This window comes from Cryptomeria japonica, chromosome 5 (genome assembly GCF_030272615.1).
Source record: "Cryptomeria japonica chromosome 5, Sugi_1.0, whole genome shotgun sequence".
Lineage (NCBI taxonomy): Eukaryota > Viridiplantae > Streptophyta > Pinopsida > Cupressales > Cupressaceae > Cryptomeria > Cryptomeria japonica.
The window spans coordinates 495,904,263-495,932,249 of record NC_081409.1 but is presented as its reverse complement, the minus strand read 5'-3'; the positions used below and the strand labels follow the sequence as shown (position 1 = coordinate 495,932,249).

General features: G+C 39.6%; 1 protein-coding gene and 1 pseudogene across 1 annotated transcript; one reads left to right on the top strand and one right to left on the bottom strand.

Moving 5' to 3' along the window:
* LOC131064893 (SUMO-activating enzyme subunit 1B-1-like) overlaps positions 1-27,987 on the bottom strand; it is a 55,877-nt pseudogene that overhangs the window by 11,495 nt on the left and 16,395 nt on the right.
* Positions 2,944-13,835, top strand: LOC131064892 (uncharacterized). Its single transcript, XM_057999220.2, has 2 exons — positions 2,944-6,844; positions 7,014-13,835. Exon 1 carries the CDS (start codon positions 2,944-2,946, stop codon positions 5,509-5,511), a length of 2,568 nt encoding a protein of 855 aa, XP_057855203.2. The 3' UTR covers positions 5,512-6,844; positions 7,014-13,835.

Genomic DNA, 27,987 nt, shown 5'->3' with positions numbered 1-27,987 from the left:
TGATAAGATTTCAGTCATCATTCCTTTGTTTGATGATTATTATAATTACTCTTCGATATGTTATTTTCGGTTTTTTCTTATACCAATAATCGCATGCATGATAACTCAAGACTTGTGTAGATATTCACATATATACGATCTTGCTGTGATCGTATTCCTCGATTTATATATATATATAACCTTGCATATAAATCCCGATCAACATCGGGTTCTTAACCAATGCCTAAATACCGATTAACATCGGTTACAAATCGTAATGCACAGAATACCGATTAGTATCGGTTTATTTGTTAATTGCATACACACCGATTGGTATCGGTTAAACATGATTATGGTTGAAGAGGCACAATCAAGTAATATCTTGATCGGTCATGTCTAATAGAAGCTAATGGACAAGCAAAAGCAACCAACAAGGTGTTGGTATCAATAATCTACAAATCGTGTGGGGTGGAACAGGAAGATTGGGAGGAAAGACTACCAGTCGTGCTATGGGCGTACCGTACAACATACAAAGTCACTACCGGGCATACCCCGTTTCAGCTCATGTACGGTCAGGAGGTGGTGGTACCAGCTGAGTACACCGTACCAAGCCTTCGGGTGGCGGTAGAGAACAAACTCAGATACGAAGAAAGCTTGAATGCAAGGCTTGGTGGCTTGATAAAACTGGATGAACGAAGACTGATGGCACAATGGGCAACGGAGGTGGCGCAACGCCGATGGAAGCATTGGCATGACCAACACCTACGGAGGGCCAACTTTCGGCCGGAGAAGTTAGTTTTGAAGTATAACGGCTGGAACGAACTTCGACCAGGGAAGTTCAAGGTCCGTTGGCTCGAACCCTATAAGATCAGAGAGGTCGGTAGGAACGGGGCAATAAAGCTTTCAACTCTGGACAACAATCCGATCAGAGACCCAGTAAACGGTTCCAAGCTGAAAATCTACAAAGAACGAAATAAACCTGTGATTGAGATTAACATGTTGGGATATGCTACCAGAGGGCACTGGGAGCAAGGAAGTCGAAGAAGACCCGGGGTGAAAGGAGAACCCTACCGGAGAGATGACGACTGGGCGAAACCTTTGGCGGCCATGGAAGAACGACTTGTACCAAAGAGGGTGGAAGGTGTAGCGGTTCCTAGGATCCACAAGCACCTCACAAATGCATATTTTGGGGACCCAGCTGTGTGGGTGCGGGTTTCAGGACATTGGAGGAAGCGGGCTCCATACAAAGGACTTCGGGAAGGATACGTAGCATATGATATTGATGAAGAAGCGGAAGCCCGGAGGAGAGCAGAGAACACAAATAAAGAGGAGGAACCGGTGGGCCTGGAGGAGGAGCTCGACTTAGAGGTATATGGGGCAACCCTAGGTCCCTGTTTAAAAATGGTGCTGAAAACAGTAGATCTATTCGTCATCGCTTCTGAGACAGGCGAGATAGAAGGCAGACCCAATTCATTGTACCGGGTGATCCCTAACCCCGCTAGACCACCGGAGATTGACGGAGAGATAGTAAAATGGTACCAACAGTACGGGGATCGCTACATTGACGACTGATACAAGGGTGTGGGACCCGCTCCATTGGTGGACAAGATATGGGATCTGGAGTACGTAGGGACATGTTGTGCACAAGAATGTTATAGGAGACTACCACACGTATGTATGTGGTTGCACGACTCAAAGATAAGAATGAAGACGCCGAATGATGCCTCAGGGGTGAAGAGGAACAACAGTGGGGATGAAGACTCCGAACAAGAACCAAACAAGAAATGGAAGGAAGACAAGACGAGGAACAAAGGAACAGTGAAGAAGGTGAAAAAGAAGCAGGGTATGTGGCCAGCAAGGAGAAAACAAAGGAGGCAGGAAACTCATTCAGCAGCAAGGGCAGACGCGATAAATTGGCCAATGGCCCCCAGAAGACCAATTAGAAAGCACAACCGAACCAAGGGATACCTGGGTAAATTAAAGGTATGGAGACTAATATTTAAAAATCCTTGTCATATAAAGGAAGTAAAACCACTGTTAAAAAAGGGGGTCCTAAGGGGTAAGGAAGAGAAATATAGGGAAAAAGAAAAAAAGTCCAAGTTGGCGAGTATTAAAAAATTGAAATACTAGGCAAATATAAGCAAAATCACTAGGAAAAAATTAAGACTGCTAAAAAGGCATTTATTTTATATCAAGTTAATAAAACATGTGCACCTAACCCTAACCCTGACAAAGATAATCATAAAAACCTCCAAGAGACACCATTATGCACAGAGCAGGGAAGGCAACAAAGTGAACCCAGCAGCTAGGCGGAATTAAGAAGACGGAGGTAGGTAACTGTATGGCGAAGCAGAGGAAGGGACTACAGCCAGTACACCATACAGACTACTCGTACGGACGCAAAGGCGGGTAGGGAAGAAGTGACAAGTTTGTATGGCGTACGGATTGCGCGAGCGGGGAAGCAAGGGCGTCGGAGGTCTTCATCGTACAGCGTACGACCTATGCGTACGGACGTGCCAAAGAAAGACGTTGGATTGCCTAACCCGTACGGCGCACAAGAAGCAGAGTAAGGTCTCTACCGTATGACGTACGGTCTACACGTACGAACGCAGCAAGAAGAAGCCACCTGTGGAATAGACCGTACAACGTACGGTATAAGGGGAGCAGGTGGAAGGAAGGTGTACGGCGTACGGTGGTCGTACTTGGTCCGTACGGTAGGCACCAAGGTCGCCAGAGTATTCCATACGGCAGGCTACCTCGACACCATATTCTGTACGGAGCCCAGCACATACTGTACGATCAACTAAGGAGAAGGAAATTGTACGAACAGGAAAACAAGTACCGTACGAAGACCAATATGCAACAGTCCGTTCAAGCAGGCAGCAGACAGATATAAGAAGCAAGTGGGTCGTCTGGCAAAACACATTAGGGAAGCCATACGGCAAGGAAACTGTGGGGTGTACAATGGGTTGTACAAATTGGAGAGACACTCTTTCCGACAGTTATAATAATGACCAAGGATGGGGCAAGGGAAGAAGAATAGAACAAGGCAGTTGCAGTGCAGCCATGACTGCCACAGAGCCAACCAGCAGCAAAAAAACCAGGAACGGGCCAAAGGTACAGAAGGATTCAGAGGGAATCATGGCGGCGAATGTAGCATTTGAGAGTATGACTGGCAGCGAATGTCGTAACTGGTGGGAAGAAACCCCTCTAGACCATGTGACAAAGGATTCTCTCAGGAGGGCACAGGTCGACCACGCCATCCAAATGCCCACATTCAACATTAAGGAGTTCGAGCCAATTCTGCGAACCATGGTGTCGGGATACAACCCACAGGAACGAGCTTCAGTCATTCAGTTCCAAGGGTGCACAGTGCGAGTTTCATTTAAACCAGAGGATTTCAGAAGGGTATTTGGTATACCCGAGAAAGGGGCATCTGCGGCCAAACCAACCAAAAAACTCACCAAGGAAAAAAATAAATGGTTGATGGATTTGGTGCGCAGAGACGATCTCACGGAGGAACAGTGGAAAAGTGCTTGGGGCGATAGCAGAAGAATGAAGCGTGTGTTTATCGCACCAGGAGAATGGAGGATGTTAATGGACCTGGTCAAAAGTCGGCTTATCGGAGCCAGTCGGGCATCCGACATAGCTATATGGATGATAGGATTAATGAATGGGATTAAATGCGGAAAGGTGTACAATTGGGGGCAACTCCTGGCAGAACGAATCCATGATTTCCTGAGACTAGAACACAAGATGTTCTATATGTGCCATCATGCTATCAGCTTGTTCCTGGATGTCGTACGCCTGCAGGTACCACCAGAAATATGGGGAACATTTGAACCACGCGGACGGGTGGAACCGAATAAACCCACTATGTACTACTATATCCATCTAGACACACTAGGCGACACCACGCAGCCGACCAAAAAGAGAAGGAAACTACACACATCCATCGAGGTCGAAGATGTTAGCAGTGCAGAAGATTCGTCGGAGGAGGTGGAAATGACTGAAGACCAGGAAAGTGGTGATGAGGGGTTCCATCTAGCAGGACACATAGCTGTAGAGGAGGAAGGGGAAACAGAGTCGCAGCAGCAGGAAGAGGAAGAGGAGGAACAACAGGGAGGGTTACGGGCCCAATGGAAAAGCACGAGGGTAAAGTTCACACCTTCGAAACTATCCTCGGCACACTTGGTACCACAGGAAGCGCTTGCAGTGGCCAGCCCCATGGGAGATGTACGACCAATAGGGGTGTTGTTCCAAAAAATCAACGAAGGGGAACCACCAGCACAGCGACGAGTATCACTACCACAGATCAGCTTGGTCATACTTACAGCAAAACCTACAGAGAGTACGACAGTAATTGGTACGACAAACACTGGTATAGCAGACTTGGGTACGGCAGACATCGGTACGATACCAGCAGGAACCGGTACGGTACCAGCAAGAACCGGTATGTGTGCATCAGATACTGGTACGATTCCAGCAGATACTGGTACGACCCCAGCAAGTACTAGTACGGCTCCAGCAGGGAAGGAGACAGGGAATATACAGATGACTGAGGGTGACTTGGAGGCAGTGGCAGCATTGGATACTCTCATGGACGAAGATATAGACGCTTCGTTGGATGGATGGCTAGGGCAGTTCGCACTCGCCCTACACCTTCCCCCCTCCCTTGCACCGCATAACATGGCCATTGGGGCGCGCATGACTCCAGACAGAGGTATTACTATCTCAAACCTGGACGGAGGGAAACCCGTTGAGCGAGAGCATCAGAACCTAGGGAGTGACAAGCAGAGCAGTGGACCGGAGGGAGCACTTGCAGGACTCCACATCACCCCACCAAATCCGAATGATCCAGCAGGCTCACTCCGACATTTTTTGGGAGAGCTACAGGGGCTCTCCAATGTTGCATGTAGCATGGCACAGCTTACTGGACAAATGGAGGCCGGCAATTCAGCCGACGCTACACAGCTGTGTCACTTCATGACTACGGGGTGTACGGAGGAGTTCACACGCCACCTCGAGCAGCAAGGGTGGCTGGATCATAGTACGCCAGAGATGATTCAGAATTGGACCCACGGGCACCTGGTAGGAGGCACGGGCACCTTGGACACTACCTTCTGCAGTATGGAGAGGGTCTTCCAAGATGTGTACTTACAGATGCGGCAACACCAGGTGGAGCAAGAAGCTCAGCAGATGTACATAACAACACTGGAGAAGGAAGGCGAGAAGCAGGCACAGTTGGCTACAGTGGAAAAGAACCTAAGGAAGGAGATGGAAATGAAGATGACCACCTATGAGGCCCGTTGCAGCATGCAGGAGAAGGAGGCACAGGCACTGGCGGCCCAAGTGGCAGAACTCACCTCACAGCTAGAACAAAAAGATAAAAAGCTACTGGAAGCTGCTCACATGGTAAAGAAAGCACGGGAACGGCAGTTGCTGGCAGAAAAGAACTTGAAACTTCATGCCAGACAGCAACCTTCTCCTACGACCACTACAGGGACGCCTCCTCCCTCTTCTCGGTCCTAGTTTTGTTTTATATATTTCAGCTTTTCTTGTCTTAGTCGTCTGGAAGACGACTACGTTTTTTGGGGGGTCAACGTATGTAGTAAGAATAATAGTTATAAGTGTGTTATGTTGTGTTTTTTATTATGTTTGTCGCCGAGAGGTTCCTGTCGAGTAGTTGGGAGCTGGTGACGGTTGGCAACTTGACCAACCGTCGGGTCTATATATTGTTTGGTCGGAACCTCGGCAGGGAGATTATGTATGGATATTCTGGATAAATCAATAAAGATATAACTCTTCTGGTCTAGTTGTTTATCATTCTGACTTATGCTGTGACATATGAATATGCTGATACATGAATAATTGGTACGTGTGGGAAACACTGTGTTATCTGTGAGTTTTACCAACCTTACATTAAGGACTAAACAATAATATAATAATTATATTATTGTGATAGTATAAATTATATTATAATATAATAATTATATTATTATTAATAATATAATTAGTGGGGGGGCCAACTTGGAAGAGTGGTGACCCTTAGTAAAGGGGCACCACCGATAGGTATAAAGGAAGAATAAATCATCCTCTCTAATATAATTGATGATAGAATAAAATATACAGAATGCATATACATCAACTCAACGGTTTTTGCTTATAGTATGGATCATTGTAATGCAAGTTTCAGTTAAGATCTAGTTTCATTTCAATTATTTGATTTTTTTTTTTTTTAAATAGTGTTTCTTTCCTTCTGTTTTAAAGCTGCAAAGTTGATGTTTTAAATGCTTTATTTCGTTTTCAGTATGTTACAAAAGAGTTCCAAGATAAGGAGATATCTGATCTAGTGTCACTTGGTTTGCAACCACAAAATTTCCTTTCAATTGAATGTTTAGAAAGCAGTTGAGCAAGTCTTCCTACTAAAAAACAACTGTGAGATCAGTGTGGTGGATTTGGTATTGGATAAGGCCCATTTTGGACTCCTACAAAGGAGATTGTCGATGTAAGTCTTAAAAAGTTTTTTAGTTGTCTTTTTCTAGTGTTTATAAATTTTATTTTCTCCTCGTTAACAATTTCAGGCATATTAGACATTTCTATGCCAGTGTGGAGAACAAATATGTGCCCATTTAGAACAACTTTGAAAAAATCAACTTCATACACCTCCTCATGCTCTTGTGTACATCCTAAATCCATGTTTTCAATTTCTAGAGAGCTTCAAGGCTAATGAGAAGGTAATTGGAGGTATCTATGCCACCATAGAGGCTATGGAGAAAAGTTCATAGTCGAGGCTGAAGATCATGTCTGAGATAGAGATCCATAAATAAAAACCGGGAGATCTATTTTCTTGATACACATGCAAGTAATCAAGTAGAACTTCTAGTATAAGTAAAATTTGCAATTTTTGAAACATGGATTTAAAATTTAAAGATTTCGGTTTTGATATAAAATGTTAAATTTTTAGTATTTGTAAAGCTTATATGTTTAATTTTATCATTACGAATGCCTGATTGAAACTCTCTGGCACTAAGGTGTTAAGTCCTCAGAGAATTGCTATCCAAGATTTGAGCCAGCCATTCAATACTTTAGGTTGCGGGCACAATTGTTAAGCACATACACTCCGAAAAGCTCAATAGGTTGTAAATGCAAAGGTTAAATGACCCATCTTTTGTGCATTATAATCTATGCCTCCACCACAAGAGAGTTTTCACTGCAACTCAAGAGCCAGCCCTTTGAAGTTGGAGTATGATCTGACATCTGAATAAATCACTAAGGATAACATCACTTTTACAAAGGGCGACCATGAATGTGTCAATCATGCTGATTGTGAGTTGAAGCTTGTAATGATGGTGGAGAAGATGTGAACCCATGCAACTAGAAACGAAGATGATGATGTTATCTCTTATGCAAATAGAATGTTTGCAGCTTCTACCTTTTAATAGGATCATTTGTGTATGGGTGAAATGCTGGTATCACCACACTGCAAAGCTCTAGATTCCTGTATTTCAAGAGAATAAGGATGAGATGATACCCAGCAACATGCTATGTCTCTCTAGTTGGTATGTGGTTATGTCTGTTGTGTAATAATAGATTTGATGTCTACTGCTTATGGAAGCTGTCTTGTTCATTTTTGCTTTCAAGAGGTACGGAGATGGATTTTGTTTTACTCCCCTTCCTTCAATGAATATTACTGTTACCAGTTTTTGGCTATGCACACTCTAATTAGAGAACTTCTATTACGATTTTAATGTAAAAGAATGGAAAACCTAAAAGTATGTTTAGAAACATGACTAATCTCTCTAACTGTTATCATTCTAAAGCTGTCAGTGTTCTCATATATCACCCTCTGTCTCAGGACTGAAGCTGATACATGATGTAATATTATAAAGTTGTTTGAAAAGGTTTGGACACCCTTAATCAATGCTCCACATCTATTATTTTTGTGTCATTCCTGTCTTAATTTCACATAATTTTTGAAGTTCTGCCTTCTCATCTTAACTACTTACAAATCACCCACATGAAATGGCATTGGAAACTGAAGACGACCATCAAATGCATCAAATGGAATAAAAAATGAGAACTATCAAAAACATGAAATTGAATTAAAAACTAAGCCATTAAAAATTGAGGTAAGTATCAGAAAACATAATCACAACCAGCAGATGGCCTCTTTCTGAGAAATATTCTCATACATCTTATCACCCATTCCCCATCTTAATTAGTTTGCAGCATTCCAGATATAATCTCCCAAAGACATAATTTCATCTACTGAACATAATATGAACTGACCATTCATTGACTCTGTGCATAGAAACAATTTCATTCAAAGGTAAAATACTAAAAACAAGAACAAAGAGAAACAATGTACAGGAACTATAACAACAGAACTTGAAATTCAAATACTGTGAAATTCCATATTAATAAAATAATAGTTTGTGACTGCTGTCACAATTTAAATCCTGCCTTAACTAAATCAAAATGTTAGCATACCTCTGCAACCACACCTGTGATTCCAATAACAAGGACATGAGATTTGCTTAATCTGTAGCAGAGACCACACAATTCCAAGCATCAGTATCATTGAACTCACATTTGGAACAAATATTTCTAGGCCTTGAAGATTGCAACCAATTGTAAACCAGAAATTACTGTTGTATCAAAAACAAGTTTATCCAAAGTAAAGAAAATACAATAGCATTCTTCCAAAAGTGAAATTGGAATTTTAATGAATTAAGATGATAGTATATAAAGATGTATCCAGCTAAATACCTAATGTTTCAGGACAATTAGAATCGTTACCAGAATATTTGCATGCTTAAGGATTGTACTGGAAAGCATTGGTATAACTATAAACAAAAATATATATGCTTGGAGCCGTAACAAAGCACAGCAATCTAAGTGGGAAATTTAGAACTTTTGTCTCTGATAGGCATGTCAATATACTCCTAGATTAATCAAAACAAGCCAACTGACTAAATGATGAATAGTGTAAGAATTATTTGAGCCATGTGTGACTGAAATCACAGGACACGAGGCATAAAATCACAACACTTGGGAGTACCTTCATTGTGAAAATGACATGTAGTGGACTTAATTATATGAGATTAATGGTTAAAGCATTCTGCAGGATTTTTTGAATAGCCAATTCATGGTGGGAAACAAGATTGTCGTTAATAAATCCCAGACAGCATATGAGCTGAAGGCATTCTAATAAACTTTTAAACACGCAAAGCAGGAGGCTCAACATTAGATAACATTCAATACATTCAAGATGTTAGATTGTCTAGCCAGCCTCAAGACCTGAATGTCGTGGTGGAACCTTATAGAGATGCTTGGCACATTATTACAGGTACAATTATAAATGTTGTCACAAAACCATTGGTAACCTTCTGATGGCATAATCTAATTTGCGATTTGTGGTCACATTTTTTAAATCATAACATCAAATTTTCTCAAATAAAAAATCAAGCCCAATGCCAAATCAGCCAGAGCAAACCACCTTGCTAGATATGCTTGGGTGAAGCTATTGAATTTAATATCTGCAAGGCTGAGAAGATTCCTCATGTGATAAGGTCTGATCCCCACCCAGGTCATCAGGATTGGCTGCCTGCAGTGACCAGTGCATATACCCTCCTTCAGCCATGCTTTGCACCATGCAATTCCTAATATATGTGAGCTAGCATTTAAACCCTGAACTTCACCAGCTCAAAATTTTTAAAAAATCATTGAAGAAGGACAGAAATATAGGAAGTTTGGTAAACTCTAGTGACAAAAATAGGAAAGATATGAAAATACATAGCATTTGTCACGACCTGTTAGTGTCCTAGTGCAGTTAATGTAGGACTTTGGGAAACTATGGTATCCTTCTGGGCCTGAAGAATTGATAGCAGAAGAGCTTTTCTTTAACAGCATCTGGTAAACTTAAATGAAATGGACAAAAGCCTTGGGAGATCAAGCAGACAGTACCATAGAACTATTCTCAAGAGGATATGAAGAGATTAATAACCCAAATGTAGAAACACTTGCCATGGAATATGCTAGGCTTGAACCAGAAATCAAAAGGAGCATCCCCTTCCCAGCCTATTGTGAGGCTAAAATGAAGACTTCCCAAAGGGAAAGGGACCACCGCCCAAACCGGGATATCCAAAACAAGATAGGGAAATTGAGCATTCCAAATTTTGATGGGACGGGGAAAACTACAGCACATGCATTGACCCAAAAATTGGAAACCTATTTAACCCTTAGTCCCATGACAGAAAAAGATGCCATAACATTTGCCATATTGCACTTAGATGGGGTTGCCCACAATTGGTGGCATCATGGGCTGATCACACAAGATCATATAAACATAAGAACCTATGAGTCCTTCAAGAGGAGACTTATTGAAAGGTTTGATCAAACAAACCCCCAAAAATATTTTAGGGAGCTAGCAAAAATAAGGCAAAGGGGGCCATTACAGTTTTATCCCAAAGAAAGGAAAGTCATCTAAAATTTGTAAATTGATGAACTAGTTTCATCCTGAATATGTAAATGACATGTTGTAATCTCAAGAAGAAAGAATTTAAAGTGTAGAATCAACCTTTTTTGAGTGTCTCCATTGGTATTGTGTATTTTTAAGCGTGATCAATTTGTCAAAAAGGAGATTGTAAAATCTCTACAAAGATTTTTCATAGTGTCTATTCATGGTAATGAAGGAAATATATAGGGTTTTCAATAGATTACTAAGTAGACTCTCCTTGTATTGTACGAATTTAGTTATTTCATTAAATGTATGTGCAGAACGTGATTTGCTTGCGCAGCCACCCCAACACCTAAATGATTCACCAAAATCTTTTCTTTTAGTGATGGTCAAGTAGTTTTTATAACTTTCAGGTGCAAAAGGTAAACTAGTTGTAAGGAGTAGATATATCCATTTCATTCAACTGTGTGCTTGATGAGTTCTCTACTATGTTACCCCGAGTTTCTGGGACGGGGACGGTAGGGGATGGCGGGACGAGTTTCCGGGACGGCAAATTTTTTTACCAATTTTGGGGACGGCCGGGGGATAGCATAGGGAACGGCTATATAAAATATAGGGAAATTTTAAATGTTCATATGAAAAATAGATAAAGCATATATATATAAATTATATTCATATGAAAACACGGATAAAGCAGGTATATGTACATTATAGAACCTTAACATACCACATTTGTGTTCAAAATTCATTGTCAATACTCAGTATGCATTCATAATTCAAAATTCATTGTCAATGCTCAATATGCATTCATAATTGAAAAAACATTGTCCATATGCCAACACTTGTTTGTATGTAGTTCATTGTTTCTTTTTGGTTGGAGGATATTTTGATAGTCTTCCATTTCTATTATGACCTACAACCACTTCTTTATGCACTACAAAATTTTGGGTGTTTTGTGAAATTCTATACCGAGCTGTTATTCATAGTTCTGAGTGCTTTTGGCTATGATTCAGACCTGTTTACTTTTCATAGTTGTGAAAAGTCCAATATTGCAGATCTGCAACCACTTTTTGATGCACTACTGAGTTCTAAGTGTTTGTGAAATTTATTACCAAGCTGCTGCTCATTATTTCTAAGTGCTTTTGGAAGTAATTCAGACATTTTTACCCGTCATATTAGTGAAAATCCAGTTTTACAAACCTATAATAAAATTAAAAAATGTTTTTTTTGAGCATTTGAGTCTTTTTTTTAAAATGTGCTGGGAAAAAGGGGACAGCTGGCCATCCCTAGGACGGTTAGGGGACGGGGGGACGTCCCCAAACCATATTGGGGACGGGGGGACGTCACCTTTGAGAATCACTGCTGTCCCTAAGTTTCCGGGACGTTTCCCACAAATTTTGCAATTTTAGGGACGGTGGGGGGACGTCCCCTAGCCGACCCCAAGTCCTCGAAATGTCCCCGGTACGGGGACAGGGGATTTTAGCCCGGGGACGAGTCCCCGGGTTACATAGGTTCTCTATTGTTAAAAGTGTGTGGCCTTGTTTGTCAAACTAGCACATAGGTATATTGTGACACCAATATTAAGACACACTATGTAAAGAGTTGTAATGTCCCCATTTTCAAGTTCACTTGTAGTGTAGTTGGTGTTGGCTTTCTTGGTTGGTGTCAGCATGATCAAAGGAGTATTTCGATGTCGCCAATGTGTTCAAATGGATTGATGGAGATGAATAGCACTTTCTAAAGTGATTTCAGACAACTTGTCTATACTTACTATTTATAATAATAGTCAATTGGGTCATCAATTAGGTCAATTGGTAATACTGATATTTCTGGATAGTTGATGACTGCATAAATTGATAATTTCTTAGTGACTGAGCGTGTTGAAGGATATTATTTTAAATAGCATTTAAGCATTAAAGTTAAAAGTTAAATTAACTATTTAACTTTACATTATTTAATTTAATAAAGTGACTTTGATGAGTGATTTTATGAAGTAACTTAATATTGAAACCCAAGGAAACATAAGGTTTATTTAAATTCAAATTAAAAAGGTGCAAACCCTAATTAGGGCATTGGACTCAAGGAGCTTATTTAAAAGCACTTTTGTAGCTCATTTGCATATGTTGAAGATTATGATATTTTCTCTAGAAACCCTTGGGGTTTGAAGATTGTTTCATTCTACTGGAGGACAGAAACCAATCTGAAGAAGCTCAGCCACAGTGGTGAGAGATCCACACTGGTTGATGCTGTGGGATTTGTGCAGTCTCAATGTGTGCTTTCAAAGCATAAGATATTTGCAATTTTGCATTTTGAAGATTTCAGAGGTTTTGGGAAATAAAACAGAGTTTATTTTTTTGAGCTGCCTGTGTGTGAGCTTATTTCTCCTTTGCTGGATCCTGATTTAAATAGAGGAAAATAAAATATCATTTCTAGTTTGAATCAACAAAGGAAATTTGTGATTAAGAAAAACAAATCAGTAAAAGACAAAAAAACAAGAAGCTGCATTGGGTTTGGAGGAGTTCAAATTTCTTAAGACTCGTCAGTATTTTAAGCTGGGTGAATATATTTTAATATGAGAGGAAAAAGACAACTTAGCGCAGCAATATAAGAAGGAAATGATTTTAGCTATTGGGTGCTGCTTGGAAGCTCTCATTCAAAGCAGACGTGATCATTTATAACACAGTTCAATCCTCTTAAGGAGGTCATTTCAGTCCATATTTTCTTCCTAGTATAAAACGTAGCAGGTAAGAATAGCTTAAAGTTTATCCCTGATCAAATCATGGATAGAAAGAGCCTTTATATTGGTGTGCAAAGGAATTATTTACTTGCTGGGAGCTTAATTAGATATAAAGATAATTTGTGATCACAATATAAGACGTGATAATATACCCAGGCAGGTCATTCTTTTTTGAGGGACTTTTCAAAGGTTTTGTACTGCTGATCAGAGAGCCAGCACGGAAGTGCAGATTGGAGGCATCTACAGGGGTCACTGACCTTGCTATAACTGTTGGAATGATTATTGATCCGTTCTGGGTAAGCAGTTTTGACATGGGGACCATATACTCATTCTCTCTACAGTAATGAACTTCAGATTGTTACAGAAGAAATCTTCCTCGGGGTGTTAAGTGGAGAATGATATATTTACACTAGTCATCTGGAGTTTGGTTGATATCCTGAGTTAATGACAAGCCTGGCGCATCCTTATGGCAGTTGAATCTAACTTAGGCAAGTAGGTTATGGTCTGAATTCCTCAGTCGCTTGCATGTGCATAGGTACTGTTCATTCCCAGGAGTGAAATATTATTGTCAAGTATGGCAAAACAGGGACAAGGTCAGAAAATTCTGTGTTTCATATTTGTAATTTGGTGCAATTATGATAGCGGTTATTTGAAATCTCTGATTTTTTTAGTGGCAGAATATGATGACAATTGCAATCAGATCAGTTTTTTCATATTTTGGCTACTATTGAAAGCTTATGGTTGCTGAGAATTTCCATTAAGTTTCAAATATCATCCAAAGTTTGCAAATCTGAAACTGTTTTCTAACCATTAGCAAATAATCTATAAGCAAACTGTTTGACAAAATGCCTCAGCTGAGTGTTAAAAGAGTTGCAAAAATTTGATATCCATATTGGCATAGCTTACTAAAGAGTATAGTTTGCAATAATGCAACTATTTAGTTACTGTGTTATCAATCAGCCCAACACCTTATGGAAAACCCCCCATGGTCTTGCAGAGCCAGAAGTGAAGGAGGACTTGCCTACCTCAATAATTAGTCTTAACTTTCCCAGACTAAAAATAGGTTTTGTGATATTCTTCCCAAGTTTGGCACCCCTAGCACTTGGGAAATTATCCTAATTAAAGGATTTGGGGTTCACAACTCAGATCACTAACACCACCCACACCCTAAGCACTCAAAAAAGAAACAAACCTCACACCCCTCACTCCAAATCACTATCAAAGCTTGAAAGCATTGAGCAAGGCTACAAGAGCAACTACAAGCAAGGGTGTGAACAACAATAAGAGGAAGAGGAAGTGACAAATCTTTGTCAATCAACCATTCAAGTTTCAACATATTAATCAAGCCTTCAAGATAAGCCATTGCCCTTCATATTTGATTTTTAAATTCTTTAGTGATTTGCATTTTGATTTTTTAATTTAAATGTTCATTCCTAAATAGCTAAACCTAATAATTTGAAATCAATAATATTGTGATAGTTTTTTTGTTTTTTCAATCTAGACATATAATAAATGTTTATAAAATTATATGACTAAAAAACGTTTTTTTAGGGTTGGTGAATTGTTGTTTTTACTAAAAAACAGCAGTTAGAGAACCCTTAAAACAACATTTAGCAGTTTAAATATTAACTTAACATTTATAACTGTAGTATTTCAGGTTTTTAAATTTATTTATTAGATTATTTTTTAATGTTTATTTGCAAATTTACATAATAGTTGATTAATACTAGTCAAATAGGATTTCTATCTTTTGAGTATCCTTTGCTTCTACGTTTTGTGCAACCTAAATAAAAAATTAAAAAAAGTGAAATCCTTGTTTGATAAAGATTAAAGAATAAGGATTCTTATTTTTGTGCATACTCTACTCTACAATTCATGTGACTTGAAGGTAAAACAAAAAGAAAATCCTTGTGCCTTGAGCCCGTGCATAAGGACACGTATGGTGTAAGCTTTAAGATTTTAACTGTATGTTTCATTTCTTACGATGTCACTAGGAATTATGAAAGCATGAGACAGATGATAAACAAGTGCCTATGGGGGTTGAATTTGAGGCTCCGAGTATAGAGATGGGACAGGGGTGTGAGACAACTAGTTCTATCAGGAATGAGCATTTTAATTGCCCTTCCAACTTATTAGAAGAATTTGTCGAGGGTCTCCATTAAGATAATTTGCAATCAAAATACATGCAAAACATGGGGTAACATGAGACATTGAACTTTGGGATGTTGTGGCAGAGATGATTATCCAAAACATCCATGAAAATGTATGTGTGGGTAAAATCAAGAAACCCAAGAAGCCTCTTGTTATCAATAAAGCTTGCACCCTCACCAAAGCTGTGAACTTCAGTAACCTATTGAAACATGGGGAACACTTCAAGGTTGTGGGTGACCTGAAACTAAAGTGGACCTCCAGAGCAAGCTGGTTCTTTCTAATTGGTTATCACCTAAACTTAATGATTTTTGTTGAGAAAAGAGTAAGAAGGAAAAACATAAACTGAAAACTACAATCTAACAGGTGATACACCAAATGACATCTTGAGAATACATAGCAAATAACACACAATATAACAGTAATAATAAAGCTCTCCTACACAACTCAATAGCTCATAATCTCTGCATCAAAAATTCATAAAAAGGCTTGATAATCACAGTCCTAAGACAAAAAAACTCATTTTTTTACAACCTAAGACTGATAATTACTGAAACACAGCTTATGACTTGCAAAAATATATGTATTCCTATATAAGGCATCAACATGAAATACAATTTTAAGGGGAAAATCTCACCACAAGGAACTGTATAACACTAAAGACACACAGTAACAGAAAAATGAGAAGGCACAAGCTATTATCACTGCCAAAAGGTATCACCAATTTGTTTTACTTCTGAAAATGTGTTACAAAATTATCCACTTCTGCAGAAAGAACTCTCCAAGTTACAGGTTGCCAAAAGATGAACAAGTAAGAACCCCCTCCAATAATGAAACTTGGAGATATATATGCTTTACAAAAAGCAGCCAATGAATAAAATATCTCACCTCCTCTTGGGCGAGCAAACACCAAAAACCCACTTTTTAGGGCCTAAAACAAGTCTGAAAGGGGAAGATCTTGAGAAAAAGTCAAGCCACCCTATCACCTGCCATAAAATCTCTTAATTGCCAAATAAATGACCCCAAAATATCTCTAGACAGGTCTGCAATCCCTCATAAATGCAAAAATATCTCTTTGACTTCTCAATAAATAAAAAAAGAAAAAGATTTAATAAAGTGATTTATAAAATACCACTTTAATAAATACCTTTATCATTTTTACATTTTAAGTCATGATTTTGATAAATAAAAATAAGAAAGTTATTTATTAAAGTGACATTCTATTAATCACTTTATTAAATAATTTTATTATTTCATTTATTTTAACCCTATGCAATATTTTCAACCTAAAATAATATTTTATTAAGTGATTTCATCATTTATCACTTAATAAACATTAATTAATGTTTATTAAGTGATAAATGATGAAATCACTTAATAAAATATTATTTACAAATGCAAAGCAAAGCATATCTTATATTCGTGGGTATTATCTAGGAGAGATAAAAAATTAAAAAACAAGGCAAAAAACGCCTAAGGTTCAAACGATGAGATAGGGAAGAAACCCTAAAGCCTCTCATTCTTTCCACGTTGCATTCGATAATCTCTTGCACCGCCATGGTGCATTCTGCACAATTCGAGGGCTCGAATGGAGACCTTTTGGAAGAATTGGCCGGGATTTGGAGCATTTGTTTGCAAAAAAAATGCCATTCCTTTTATCGCCACAGGATCTTGAGAGAATTTGATCTGCAAATTTGGTGATTATGAGGATTCGAATGAGCTTTCTTCGAAATATTTGCAGACTTTGCCATTGGTGAAGGGCGTATTTTCTGATCCTCTTGTGTGCTGGGCGCCACCATGGTGCATTTTGCAAACCTCTTGAATGATTTTTTAAGGTTCGAATGGCATTGTTGATTGAAACATTCAAGCCGCCATGCGGGCTTCTCTAAACAAGATTTTTGTGCACCTACAGGCTGCATCTGGTATGTTTTGTTTTGAGCTCTAAAAATTAAAAAATCTTAACATTTTCATGCATTTTCGTTGCCATTAGAACCCAGATTTGAACTTCAGTTTAGACTATGGACTACTCCTTCCGTGGTGATAGTAATGTAACACCATGTTCTTCATGTTAGATAAGTTCTTATCATCTTTCACTTGGATTGGAATATACTTCTTCCACATGGTGAAAGGCCCACGTAAATGTTCCTCAAAGAGGTCATTGTCTTATGCACAGCTGAAACCCCATCATGATTGATGTTGATTGCTTCTATATGTATGACAAGGCCTTGACACTTTACTTGTAGCTGCCATGGTGTTGATCTGCTCATGACTTTGCTAGACAGGGCTACTACAAAAGTTCGCTCTGAGAATAATTATAATATGAAAACCTCGGATTTGATAACAATCTATTCTTGAACTTTTATAACTGTGAATTTATGATGTTCACTGCACTGTGACTGTTTGAAGCTCAAATAAGGATCAATGCCTATAATTACTTCCACCACATCTTTGGTAAGACTGTGTCACAAGCTTTCGCTATCATTTGATCTACACTGTATGTCAGCTTGTCAGTCTATATCCACCATGCTGCTGGCCTTGAAAAGCTCCCTTTGTCAGTGTGACTACTGTTTCCTTTCTTCATCATGTCCCATACAAGCCTTTGTCACTGTTAAGACACTGTGGATTGTCCTCATGAATGCTTTCACTGACATGGTCAAGAAGACTGCACTTTTATCTTTTGAATGCTGCTCTAGAACTGATTGTGCTTTTGTACTAATCTGAATGCTTTCTAGGCATAGTTGGGACTGTTAATGAACCTTCTTGATTTTGAACTTGATTTTGAACCTCACTGTTCTTATTTGATAAATGTTTGGTGAATGCCCATGTGCCTTGGTTTATGACTGTATGGTGTCTTTTCTTATCTCTCTAAGTCTGACATTGAAGAGCTGGAAGATTGCTTTTGAATGCTGCAAAACTATGATTGTTGAGTAGCTCCTTTTCTCCTTCTTTGGATGGCTCTTGTGAATGCTGCTAGACTTTTCCTTATGAAGATAACTATGACTAGTATCATTGTTTTGTGATGAATGTATTAGGCTCTACTATGATCTACTTTTCTTGATTCTGAGACTGATCACTGCCTTCCTAAAATGCTTTACGACTGTTAAAAACTATGCTTGAGCTGTCCTCTTTTGTTCATTTCTCAGTATTTTGTAGCACGCTGGGCTCAACCCTTGTGGGAGCCCATTTGACCCCACATGTTATGCATGAAAAGACACCTGTATCTGCACATGAAACAAACACATTAGATAAAACGATGCACCTCTGATTTGTTCTTTTGTCTTCCTTTCTGATTCATGCAATGATTACATAGCTGATATGATGCATTATGAAAGTAGACTGTGATGTCCCCTTCTGACATCTGTCAGCTGAGTAGATTAGCCTATCACTGACCCTCATAGGCTGATGAGGTTGGGTAGAGGGTCCTCCAAAGTTTGATTCACCATCTTCAGAGCGAGCACTCCAGGTCTAGTTTTCGTTTGAGGTCTCCAGGACTCCGTTTGAGATACTTTCTATTTTTAGCAGTCCTGCTATTTATAGCCAGTAGGTTGGGCAAGGACAGATTATAGTTTGGCAGTCTCCAGTTCAGACAGCAGGCATTTCTGATGAATACTTAAAGAGAGATTAATATTTAATTATTTTTAATTAAATATTAAATGGCGAACTTTAATGTTTTAATGTTTTAAAAGTCACTTTAAGTTATAACTTAAGTGAGGGTCTATTTCTCATCAGATGGGGCTAGTTTTATATTAAATGGAAAATAATTTATTTTTTGACACTTCAATAGTCAAAAATAAATAATAAAAGTTAAAACATTATTAAAGGCCAAATCGCACCTTTCTTGGGAATCGTGCCAACCCTAAATGGAGATGATTAAAGAAGATTTTAGGTTTTCTTTCATTATGCTAAGTTTTGGATAATTTGCTTTGGAGCTTTGAGAGGAGTTTTGGCCTAGGGTTTCAGCAGAAGATTCTTCTGCAGTGATCAGAGGTATCGGTACAGGAAAACGTGGGATTCTTGTGCAACAGCATCAGAGGTTGTGAAATATCAGTTGATCTTGCTCTTTTAGTTGGTTTTATCCAAAAACCAAGATTGGACAGATTGGAAAGGGGTTTATTAATTTTTATGCAAAAGATTGATTGCAGCCACAGAGTCAGAACAGAGGCAGGAATAAGTGTGTGACAGATGGGGGTTTTGTGCATGTACAGCTTGCTGATCTGCCGTACCTTTCTTCCTTGAAAGGGTACGATTTTTGCTGAGAAGGAGTCCAAAAATTCCGAAACAAATGCCAAAAGGGACGCCTTGCCAATGTCTTTCCATCGGGTTAACAGGCGAGTATTTCGGGTCAGTTTAAAATAAATTGCAGCTTGCTGTCATAAAATCTGTGCATAACCAGCAATAGGAAAATAAGGGTTTTAACAGAATATACTGATATTTATCAGTTCTTCTCTAGCTTGTTATTTTTATTTGAGTACTAAATAAATGATGAACGGATGTAATGAGGGTTTGATCAGTGTTGTTGAATATAAATTGATTTCCAGCAAATACCATTAGTTGCTTTTTGTGCTTAAGATTGTCAAAATTCTATTTGCTGTCATTATTTGCAAAGAACACACTTGAAACGCAACAGGTTCAGCAAAACCTTAGTTGTCTCAGTTGAGGGCCTTTTGAGGTTCTTACAGTGGTATCAGAGCTAAATCCTGCCATCCTAAGGGTTTAGCAATTACATGCAGTCGCAGGAAACGGGTTCACACAGGTATTACACACGCATCAGAGCTTTTCGTGAAGGAGAACAGAGTCTTAACAAGCAGTCAGATACCATGGGTGAAAGGCATACAGGAAGCCCAACCAGAGGTCACAGAGCTGAGGATGAGGAGACGAGAGAATTTTTTAGGACTATGGCTATGGGGCAACAACAGGTTGCTCAAGCTTTACAGGCACTCAGCACCATGATGGAGCGTATGAATCCTCCAAACCAAAACAATCAAGAACCAGAGGACAATAGGAGTGTAGCCAATATTCCTAGACCTCACAGGGCAGCTACACGCACAGTTGACAGGCCTTCAAGGCCTAATTTCTTGGCAGAAGAACCTGAGGATGTTGCCAGAGCTGAGGCAGAGCTTGTCTTTGTTGATAATGTTATGACAGTACATGATGAGTGGAGTCTTCTTCCACCTGATGTGAGGCAAAATCTGAATTTTGATCAGTTCATGAGGCAAAAACGGGAGGTTGAGAGAAACAAGCAAGAGAGGAGGCCTCGTTTCCAACATAGAGATCTCGAGTTTGCCACAAGCAAGCTCACTCTACCTTATTATGATGGCAGCGGTGCAGTTACAGCTAGATCTTGGATCCATAAACTGGATACATACTTCACACTGAGATCCATGATTGAAAGGGATGCAATTAAGTTAGGGATGCAATTAAGTTTGCAACCTTACACTTGGACGGTACTGCACATGAGTGGTGGCATAATGGACTCATCACTCTCCAACATGATGAGATTACCACTTACCAGGAGTTCGCTGATTTGTTAGTAGAAAGGTTTGATAAGAAAGACCCTGAGTCATACTTCCGGGAGTTAGCATAGCTGAAACAAATAGGGAACTTGGAGGTGTATGTTTCAGAGTTTTTGAAGCTGTCATGCATGGTAAATAACATGTCAAATCAGTGATTAGTAGTTTTGTTTATAGAGGGACTCATGGAGCCTTTGAGAGGCTGGGTAAAGGCATTTGATCCCCCAACACTTCTACTCGCCATTAAAAAGGCACGGAGTATGGATGTGACAGCCACTCAAAATAAATTTGGGACAAAAGGGTCAACATCTTTCAAAGATAATAGGAATTTCAGCAAAGGGAAAGAAAAATCAGACATTAGAAATGATTACAAGCCAAAGCTAGAAGCCCCTCCCTTAGATCGGGAGACACTTAACAATTTAAGGCAAAAGAAACTCTGTTTTTATTGCAAAGGTCCATATGATGCCAACCATGACTGTCCTTTGAGGCCTAAGGCCAGGGCAAACAGAGTAATGTGGGCATATTATGAAGATTCTAAATCTGATCATGAAGGTCAGCCTGCTGGTTATGAGAATTTAGAGGCTGAAGATGACACACAGGGTCCTCCGAGACTTGACAAAATGGATGCAGAAGGTGATGAGCACCTTAAGGAGGCACTTCTCACGAGTATTCAGCAGGAAGGGTCATTTAGAATGAGAGGAGTACTTGCTGGTCAGAAAGTTATTACACTGCTGGATACCGGAGCCACACATAACTTTATTCATGCCAGGTTGGTGGAGATGAGAGGAATCCAAACAGAGGAGTTTGAGGACATTCGTGTGAGGATGGCAGATGGTTACACTTTAAAGTGTAATAGGATGATTACACAACTCCCATTACGTGTAAACAATTATGAATTCAAGACTGATTTCTATGTGGTTCAGATGGGAGACACAGATTTGGTCCTTGATATGAAGTGGTTGCATGAACTAGGCAAGTTTACACTTGACTTGCAGGAGATGGAGATGTCTTTCACCATTGATGAGAAAACACGTGTTGAAAGCGATTAAGGACAGCAATTTCAGAATGATTACACTCGGGCGGATGGAGAGGCTTGTACGCCATGATCAGATTGAGTGGGCAGCAGAGTGTATGATCATGCCCATACAGCAGGATGCTCAAAAAGTTGAATATCATCCTGTCATTCAGATATTGAGAACCAAACATAGCAAGGTTTTCAGTGACATACCATCAGGGAGGCCACCAGATAGGGGTTTTGAGCACATCATTGAGCTAGAGGAGGGAGCGAAGCCAGTGATGATTACTCCATATAGACATCCGAAGCGCCTGAAAGATGAAATAGAGAAAACCATACAGGAGCTTCTGGCCATGGGACATATTCGGCCTAGTAAGTCCCCCTTTGCTTCTTCAGTTGTTTTGGTGAAGAAGAAGGATGGCACATTGCGGATGTGTATTGATTACAGGGTCCTTAATAAGCGGACGATAAAAAACAGATATCCCATTTCGCGTATTGATGAGCTCATAGATGAATTACATGGGGCCTGTTATTTTTCAAAGATTGATTTGAGATCAGGCTATCACCAGATTAGTGTTCGTGAGCAGGATATTGAGAAGACTGCTTTTCGTTGTCATTATGGACATTTTGAGTTTGTGGTTATGCCATTTGGGCTAACCAATGCTCTTGCTACTTTCTAGTCCACAATGAAAAAAGTCTTCAGACATCAGCTGAGGAAATCAGTATTGGTGTTCTTTGATGATGTACTGGTTTACAGTCGTACTTGGGAGGAGCACCTCAGTCACTTAGATACAATTCTGAGCATTCTGAGCAGGGAGTCCTTGTATGCCAAGGAATCCAAATGTGACCTTGGAATGACTGAGTTATTGTACTTGGGCCATATTATCTGTGCAGAGGGAGTGCGGATGGATCCCGAGAAGATCTATGCTATTGTAGATTGGCCTGCTCCAGTGAACCTCACTCAGTTGCGTGGGTTCTTGGGCCTATGTGGTTTCTACCGCTGTTTTGTTAATGGTTATTCGCGCCATGCGGCACCTTTGACAGACTTGATGAAAAAGGGTGCCTTCTTATGGACTCCTGAGGCCCAGGAGTGTTTTGAGAGGTTCAAGGAGCTCATGACTTCATGTCCAGTACTTGCTACACCTGACTTCTCGAAGTCATTTGAGTTACAATGTGATGCCTCTGGTGAGGGCTTTGGGGCGGTGCTTATGCAGGACAAGCACCCTATTGCTTATGAGAGTAGGAAACTTCGTGGACCTGAGAGAATTTACAGCATTTATGATAAGGAAATGTTGGCCATAATGCATGCACTGGCCAAGTTTAGACAGTACTTAGTGGGCAACAAGTTCTGCATTAAGACTGACCACAATAGTTTGAGACATTTCCTTGGGCAGCGTGACTTAAATGACAGGCAACAAAAGTGGGTCAGCAAACTTCAGGCTTACAACTTTGATATTTCCTATATCAAAGGCACACAGAATGTAGTTGCAGATGCCTTGTCACATCGTCCCCACCTGAATTCTATGGTCCAGATAGCAGAGGATTGGCGGCATATTATAGTGGTAGAGTATGCCAAACATAGCTGGGCTGCAGGTGTGATAGAGGGGTCAGTAGTGGACAGCAGGTATACAGTTGTAAATGAATTGATCATTTACAAGGGGAGAGTGTACTTGATCCTAGGATCGGAGTTGAGGAGTAGGGTACTGCGGTTTTGTCATGATGAACCGATAGCAGGACATCCCGGGTTTTTCAAAACCTACAGACAGATTCGTGAGCGCTTCACGTGGAAAGGGCTCAAGGCGGATGTTCTACAATATGTTAGAGAGTGCCCTGTTTGTCAGCAGAATAAACAGAAGCATACATACCCTGCTAGTTTACTTCAGCCACTTCCAATTCTTGACAGGAAGAGGGAATGTTTGTCTATGGATTTCATCACAGGGTTACCGAGAGCGTAGGGACGTGATTGCATATTTGTGGTTGTGGATCGTTTGACGAAGTATGCTCACTTCTATCCGATCACCACCACTTATTCAACTATTCATGTAGCAAAGTTATTCTTCAGAGAGGTGTTCAGATAACATGGGTTGCCTCGGACTATTGTCAGTGATAGGGACACGCGGTTTTTGAGCCACTTTTGGCAGGAGCTTTTCAGACTCTGTGGGACCGAGCTTACACCGAGCACCAGTTACCACCCTCAGACTGATGGCTAGACTGAGATAGTTAACAAATGGGTGGAGGGATACCTCAGGAACTATATTTCAGGGCAGCAAAAGGCGTGGGTGAAGTGGATTTACCTCTGTGAGTATTGTTACAATACCACTCACCACATGTCCATTTAGATGACACCATTTACAACATTGTACGGGTATGAGCCCCCTAGTTTCATGGACTTATTGCTGAGTGACAGTAGGGTGCCTAGTGCGGGAGACATGCTACAGGAGAGCCAGGACATTGTGAAGACTCTTAAGGAGAATATAGCCAAGGCACAGAATCAGCAAAAGCAATATATTGATCAGAAGAGGACAGAGAGGTCATTTGAGGTAGGAGACATGGTGTATTTGATGTTGCAGCCATATCGGCAGCCTACTCTCTGGAGGAGTGGAGCAGAGAAGCTCAAGCCACCATATTATGGCCCTTTCAAAGTGACCAGTCATATAGGTGAGGTAGCTTATGAGTTGGATTTACCGGCAGATAGCAAAGTACACAATGTGTTTCACGTGTCACGTCTCAAAAAGGCGTTGGGACACCGAATTGTTCCGTCTACAGTTTTACCACCTCTGGATGATGAGGGGAAGTTGATACTCGTACCCGAGGCTATCATTGAGTTCAAGGAGAGGAATTTCAGGGGACGAACTATCACATAATACCTAGTGAAATGGAAGGATTTGCCCGTAGAGGATGCTACTTGGGAAAGCAAGGAAATTTTACAGCATCCGGAGTTGAGATTGCTTGAGGACAAGCAATTTCAGGAGGGGCGGACTGTGATGTCCCCTTCTAGTTGACATCTGTCAGCTGAGTAGATTAGCCTATCACTGACCCTCGTAGGCTGATGAGGTTGGGTAGAGGGTCCTCCAGAGTTTGATTCACCATCTTCAGAGCGAGCACTCCAGGTCTGGTTTTCGTTTGAGGTATCTAGGACTCCGTTTGAGATACTTTCTATTTTTAGCAGTCCTGCTATTTATAGCCAGTAGGTTGGGCAAGGACAGATTATAGTTTGGCAGTCTCCAATTCAAACGGCAAGCATTTCTGATGAATACTTAGAGAGATATTAATATTTAATTATTTTTAATTAAATATTAAATGGTGAACTTTAATGTTTTAATGTTTTAAAAGTCACTTTAAGTTATAACTTAAGTGAGGGTCTATTTCTCATCAGATGGGGCCAGTTTTATATTAAATGGAAAATGATTTATTTTTTGACACTTCAATAGTCAAAAATAAGTAATAAAAGTTAAAACATTATTAAAGACCAAATCGCACCTTTCTTGGGAATCGCGCCAACCCTAAATGGAGATGATTAAAGAAGATTTTAGGTTTTCTTTCATTATGCTAAGTTTTGGATAATTTGCTTTGGAGCTCTGAGAGGAGTTTTGGCCTAGGGTTTCAACAAAAGATTCTTCTACAGTGATCAGAGGTATCGGAGGAAAACGTGGGATTCTTGTGCAACAACATCAGAGGTTGTGAAATATCAGCTGATCTTGCTCTTTCAGTTGGTTTTATCCAGAAACCAAGATTGGACAGATTGGAAAGGGGTTTATTAATTTTTATGCAAAAGATCGATTGCAGCCGCAGAGTCAGAACAGAGGCAGGAATAAGTGTGTGACAGATGGGGGTTTTGTGCATGTACAGCTTGCTGATCTGCCATACCTTTCTTCCTTGAAAGGGTACGATTTTTGCTTAGGAGTCCAAAAATTCCAAAACAAATGCCAAAACGGACGCCTTGCCAATGTCTTTCCATCGGGCTAACATGCGAGTATTTCGGGTCAGTTTAAAATAAATTGCAGCTTGCTGTCATAAAATCTGTGCATGACCAACAATAGGAAAATAAGGGTTTTAACAGAATATACAGGTATTTATCAGTTCTTCTCTAGCTTCTTGTTATTTTTATTTGAGTATTAAATAAATGATGAACGGATGTAATGAGGGTTTGATCAGTTTTGTTGAATATAAATTGATTTCCAGCAAATACCATTAGTTGCTTTTTGTACTTAAGATTGTCAAAATTCCATTTGCTGTCATTATTTGCAAAGAACACACTTGAAACGCAATAGGTTCAGCAAAACGTTAGTTGTCTCAGTTGAGGGCCTTTTGAGGTTCTTACATACACTGTACATCTGTTGATGATGTATAAGATTAGATTTGGAATCCCGAACTTCTAACACAATCTCCTTCATCTCCTTGCAGGTATTTCTGGATGGCGAAGCAAACTCACACCAAAGATGCAACACTCAACTGTGGGATTCGTCATTCCAGGCAATGATGGATCCCTCTTCTTTTCTTTTACTTCATTTTCACATGCATTGTTTTTCTATCATAGTGCAAATTTTTCAGTTATTACCACGGCTTGTGTGGGAGCATTTCATTTGACATTCATGAATAATAAAAATGACTTTCAAAAAATGCAATGTTGTATGGTTCTTCTTGATTGCAAACAGTTGCATTTATCTTAAATTCTTTTATGGCATTATATAGCATCTCTTGGCAAAAAACTCAAATAACAGATATGTCACCTTAAAACTATAAAACTTAACCAGCTCCACTTGATTGAGCTGGAAAATAAAAATGGGTAACACCTCCGACTAAGGTGGAAATCCTTTACAACTAACAACTAGAACATGGTGGACAAAATGGAGAAAGTGGAAATCACCAAAATATTCTGAAAGAAAAACACCAAGTGAACCCTACAAACATTTGATGGATCAAGCTAAACTTTGATGATACATTGAAAGGTTACCTAGGTTAAGCAAGAGGATTTAATTAGAGATTGCAAAGGTATCTAATCTTATGCTAAGAATCTGAATCAAACTAATAACTTTGTAGAAGCCACAACTGCTTCAAGAGGCACAATCCTTACTAATGACAAGGGCATCAAAAACTTGATCCTTGAAGGTGACCACAAAATCATCTTAGGCATGCTCAACATTGAGGTTGTTTGTCATTGGTCGTATAGACATATCATTGAGGTGACAAAGGAGATTCCTCATGTCTCTTAAAAGATTAAAAATTAATCATGTATTTAGAAAAGGCAATACCACAACTAACTTACTAGACAATTTGGGAAGACATATAAAAGGTTTAAAATGTTGACAAACGCTGGCTACCCTCAATCAAATGATTAAAAATAATCTCGACAAAGAAGCAAGGGATAATGATTGAGCCTCGACCACCACCATTATGTTGGAGTGTTGAAAGGGGCAGATTTAAGGAAAATGATATTAAGATTCATGCCCAATCTATCCATATGTGAATAACAATAAAGATTAATGATTCCAAAACGAAACCTACTACAACCATAAAGGGTTTTGGAAGAACATAAAAGTCTTTGGCTTCCAATTTCCACAACAATATCAAAATGTGTATCCAAAGACCTAGAAAACAGAGCATGGGAGGAGACCTCAACAAAGTTGAGCCCACAAACTACTATAGATTTAAAAACAATGTGGAGGTGTGGGATATTTTTCACAAGGGAAACCTCTCATGCTACCTTGAAGCCATCAACAATCATGATCTTGTCATATCCAAGGAATTTGCCTCCTCCTGGAAAGCTAGTTTGGTTTTCATTAGGAGTATCTCATTCAAGGTTTGGGGAGACCTGATGACTACGGCTACTAGGCTCAAGATGGAAGGGAGGAAATTTCAAAAGGCAATCAAAAACCATGACCACAATGAAATGAACAAATTCTTGAGGTTGGAAGAGAAATTTAATAGATTCCAAAATGGCTTCAAAAGGAGTGATCTTCTTGGGTGCTAGAAGGATGTGGTGAGGACCCTAATGCGCTATATCATGCTCAAAGGGAGATTTCAAAGATTCTATTATTACCTATTTCCCATGCCAATCACTTAAAACATAACATTAAAATGAACTTTCCTTTCTAGATTTATTGTCATCTTTAGGAGTCGATAAAGTTTTAATGTA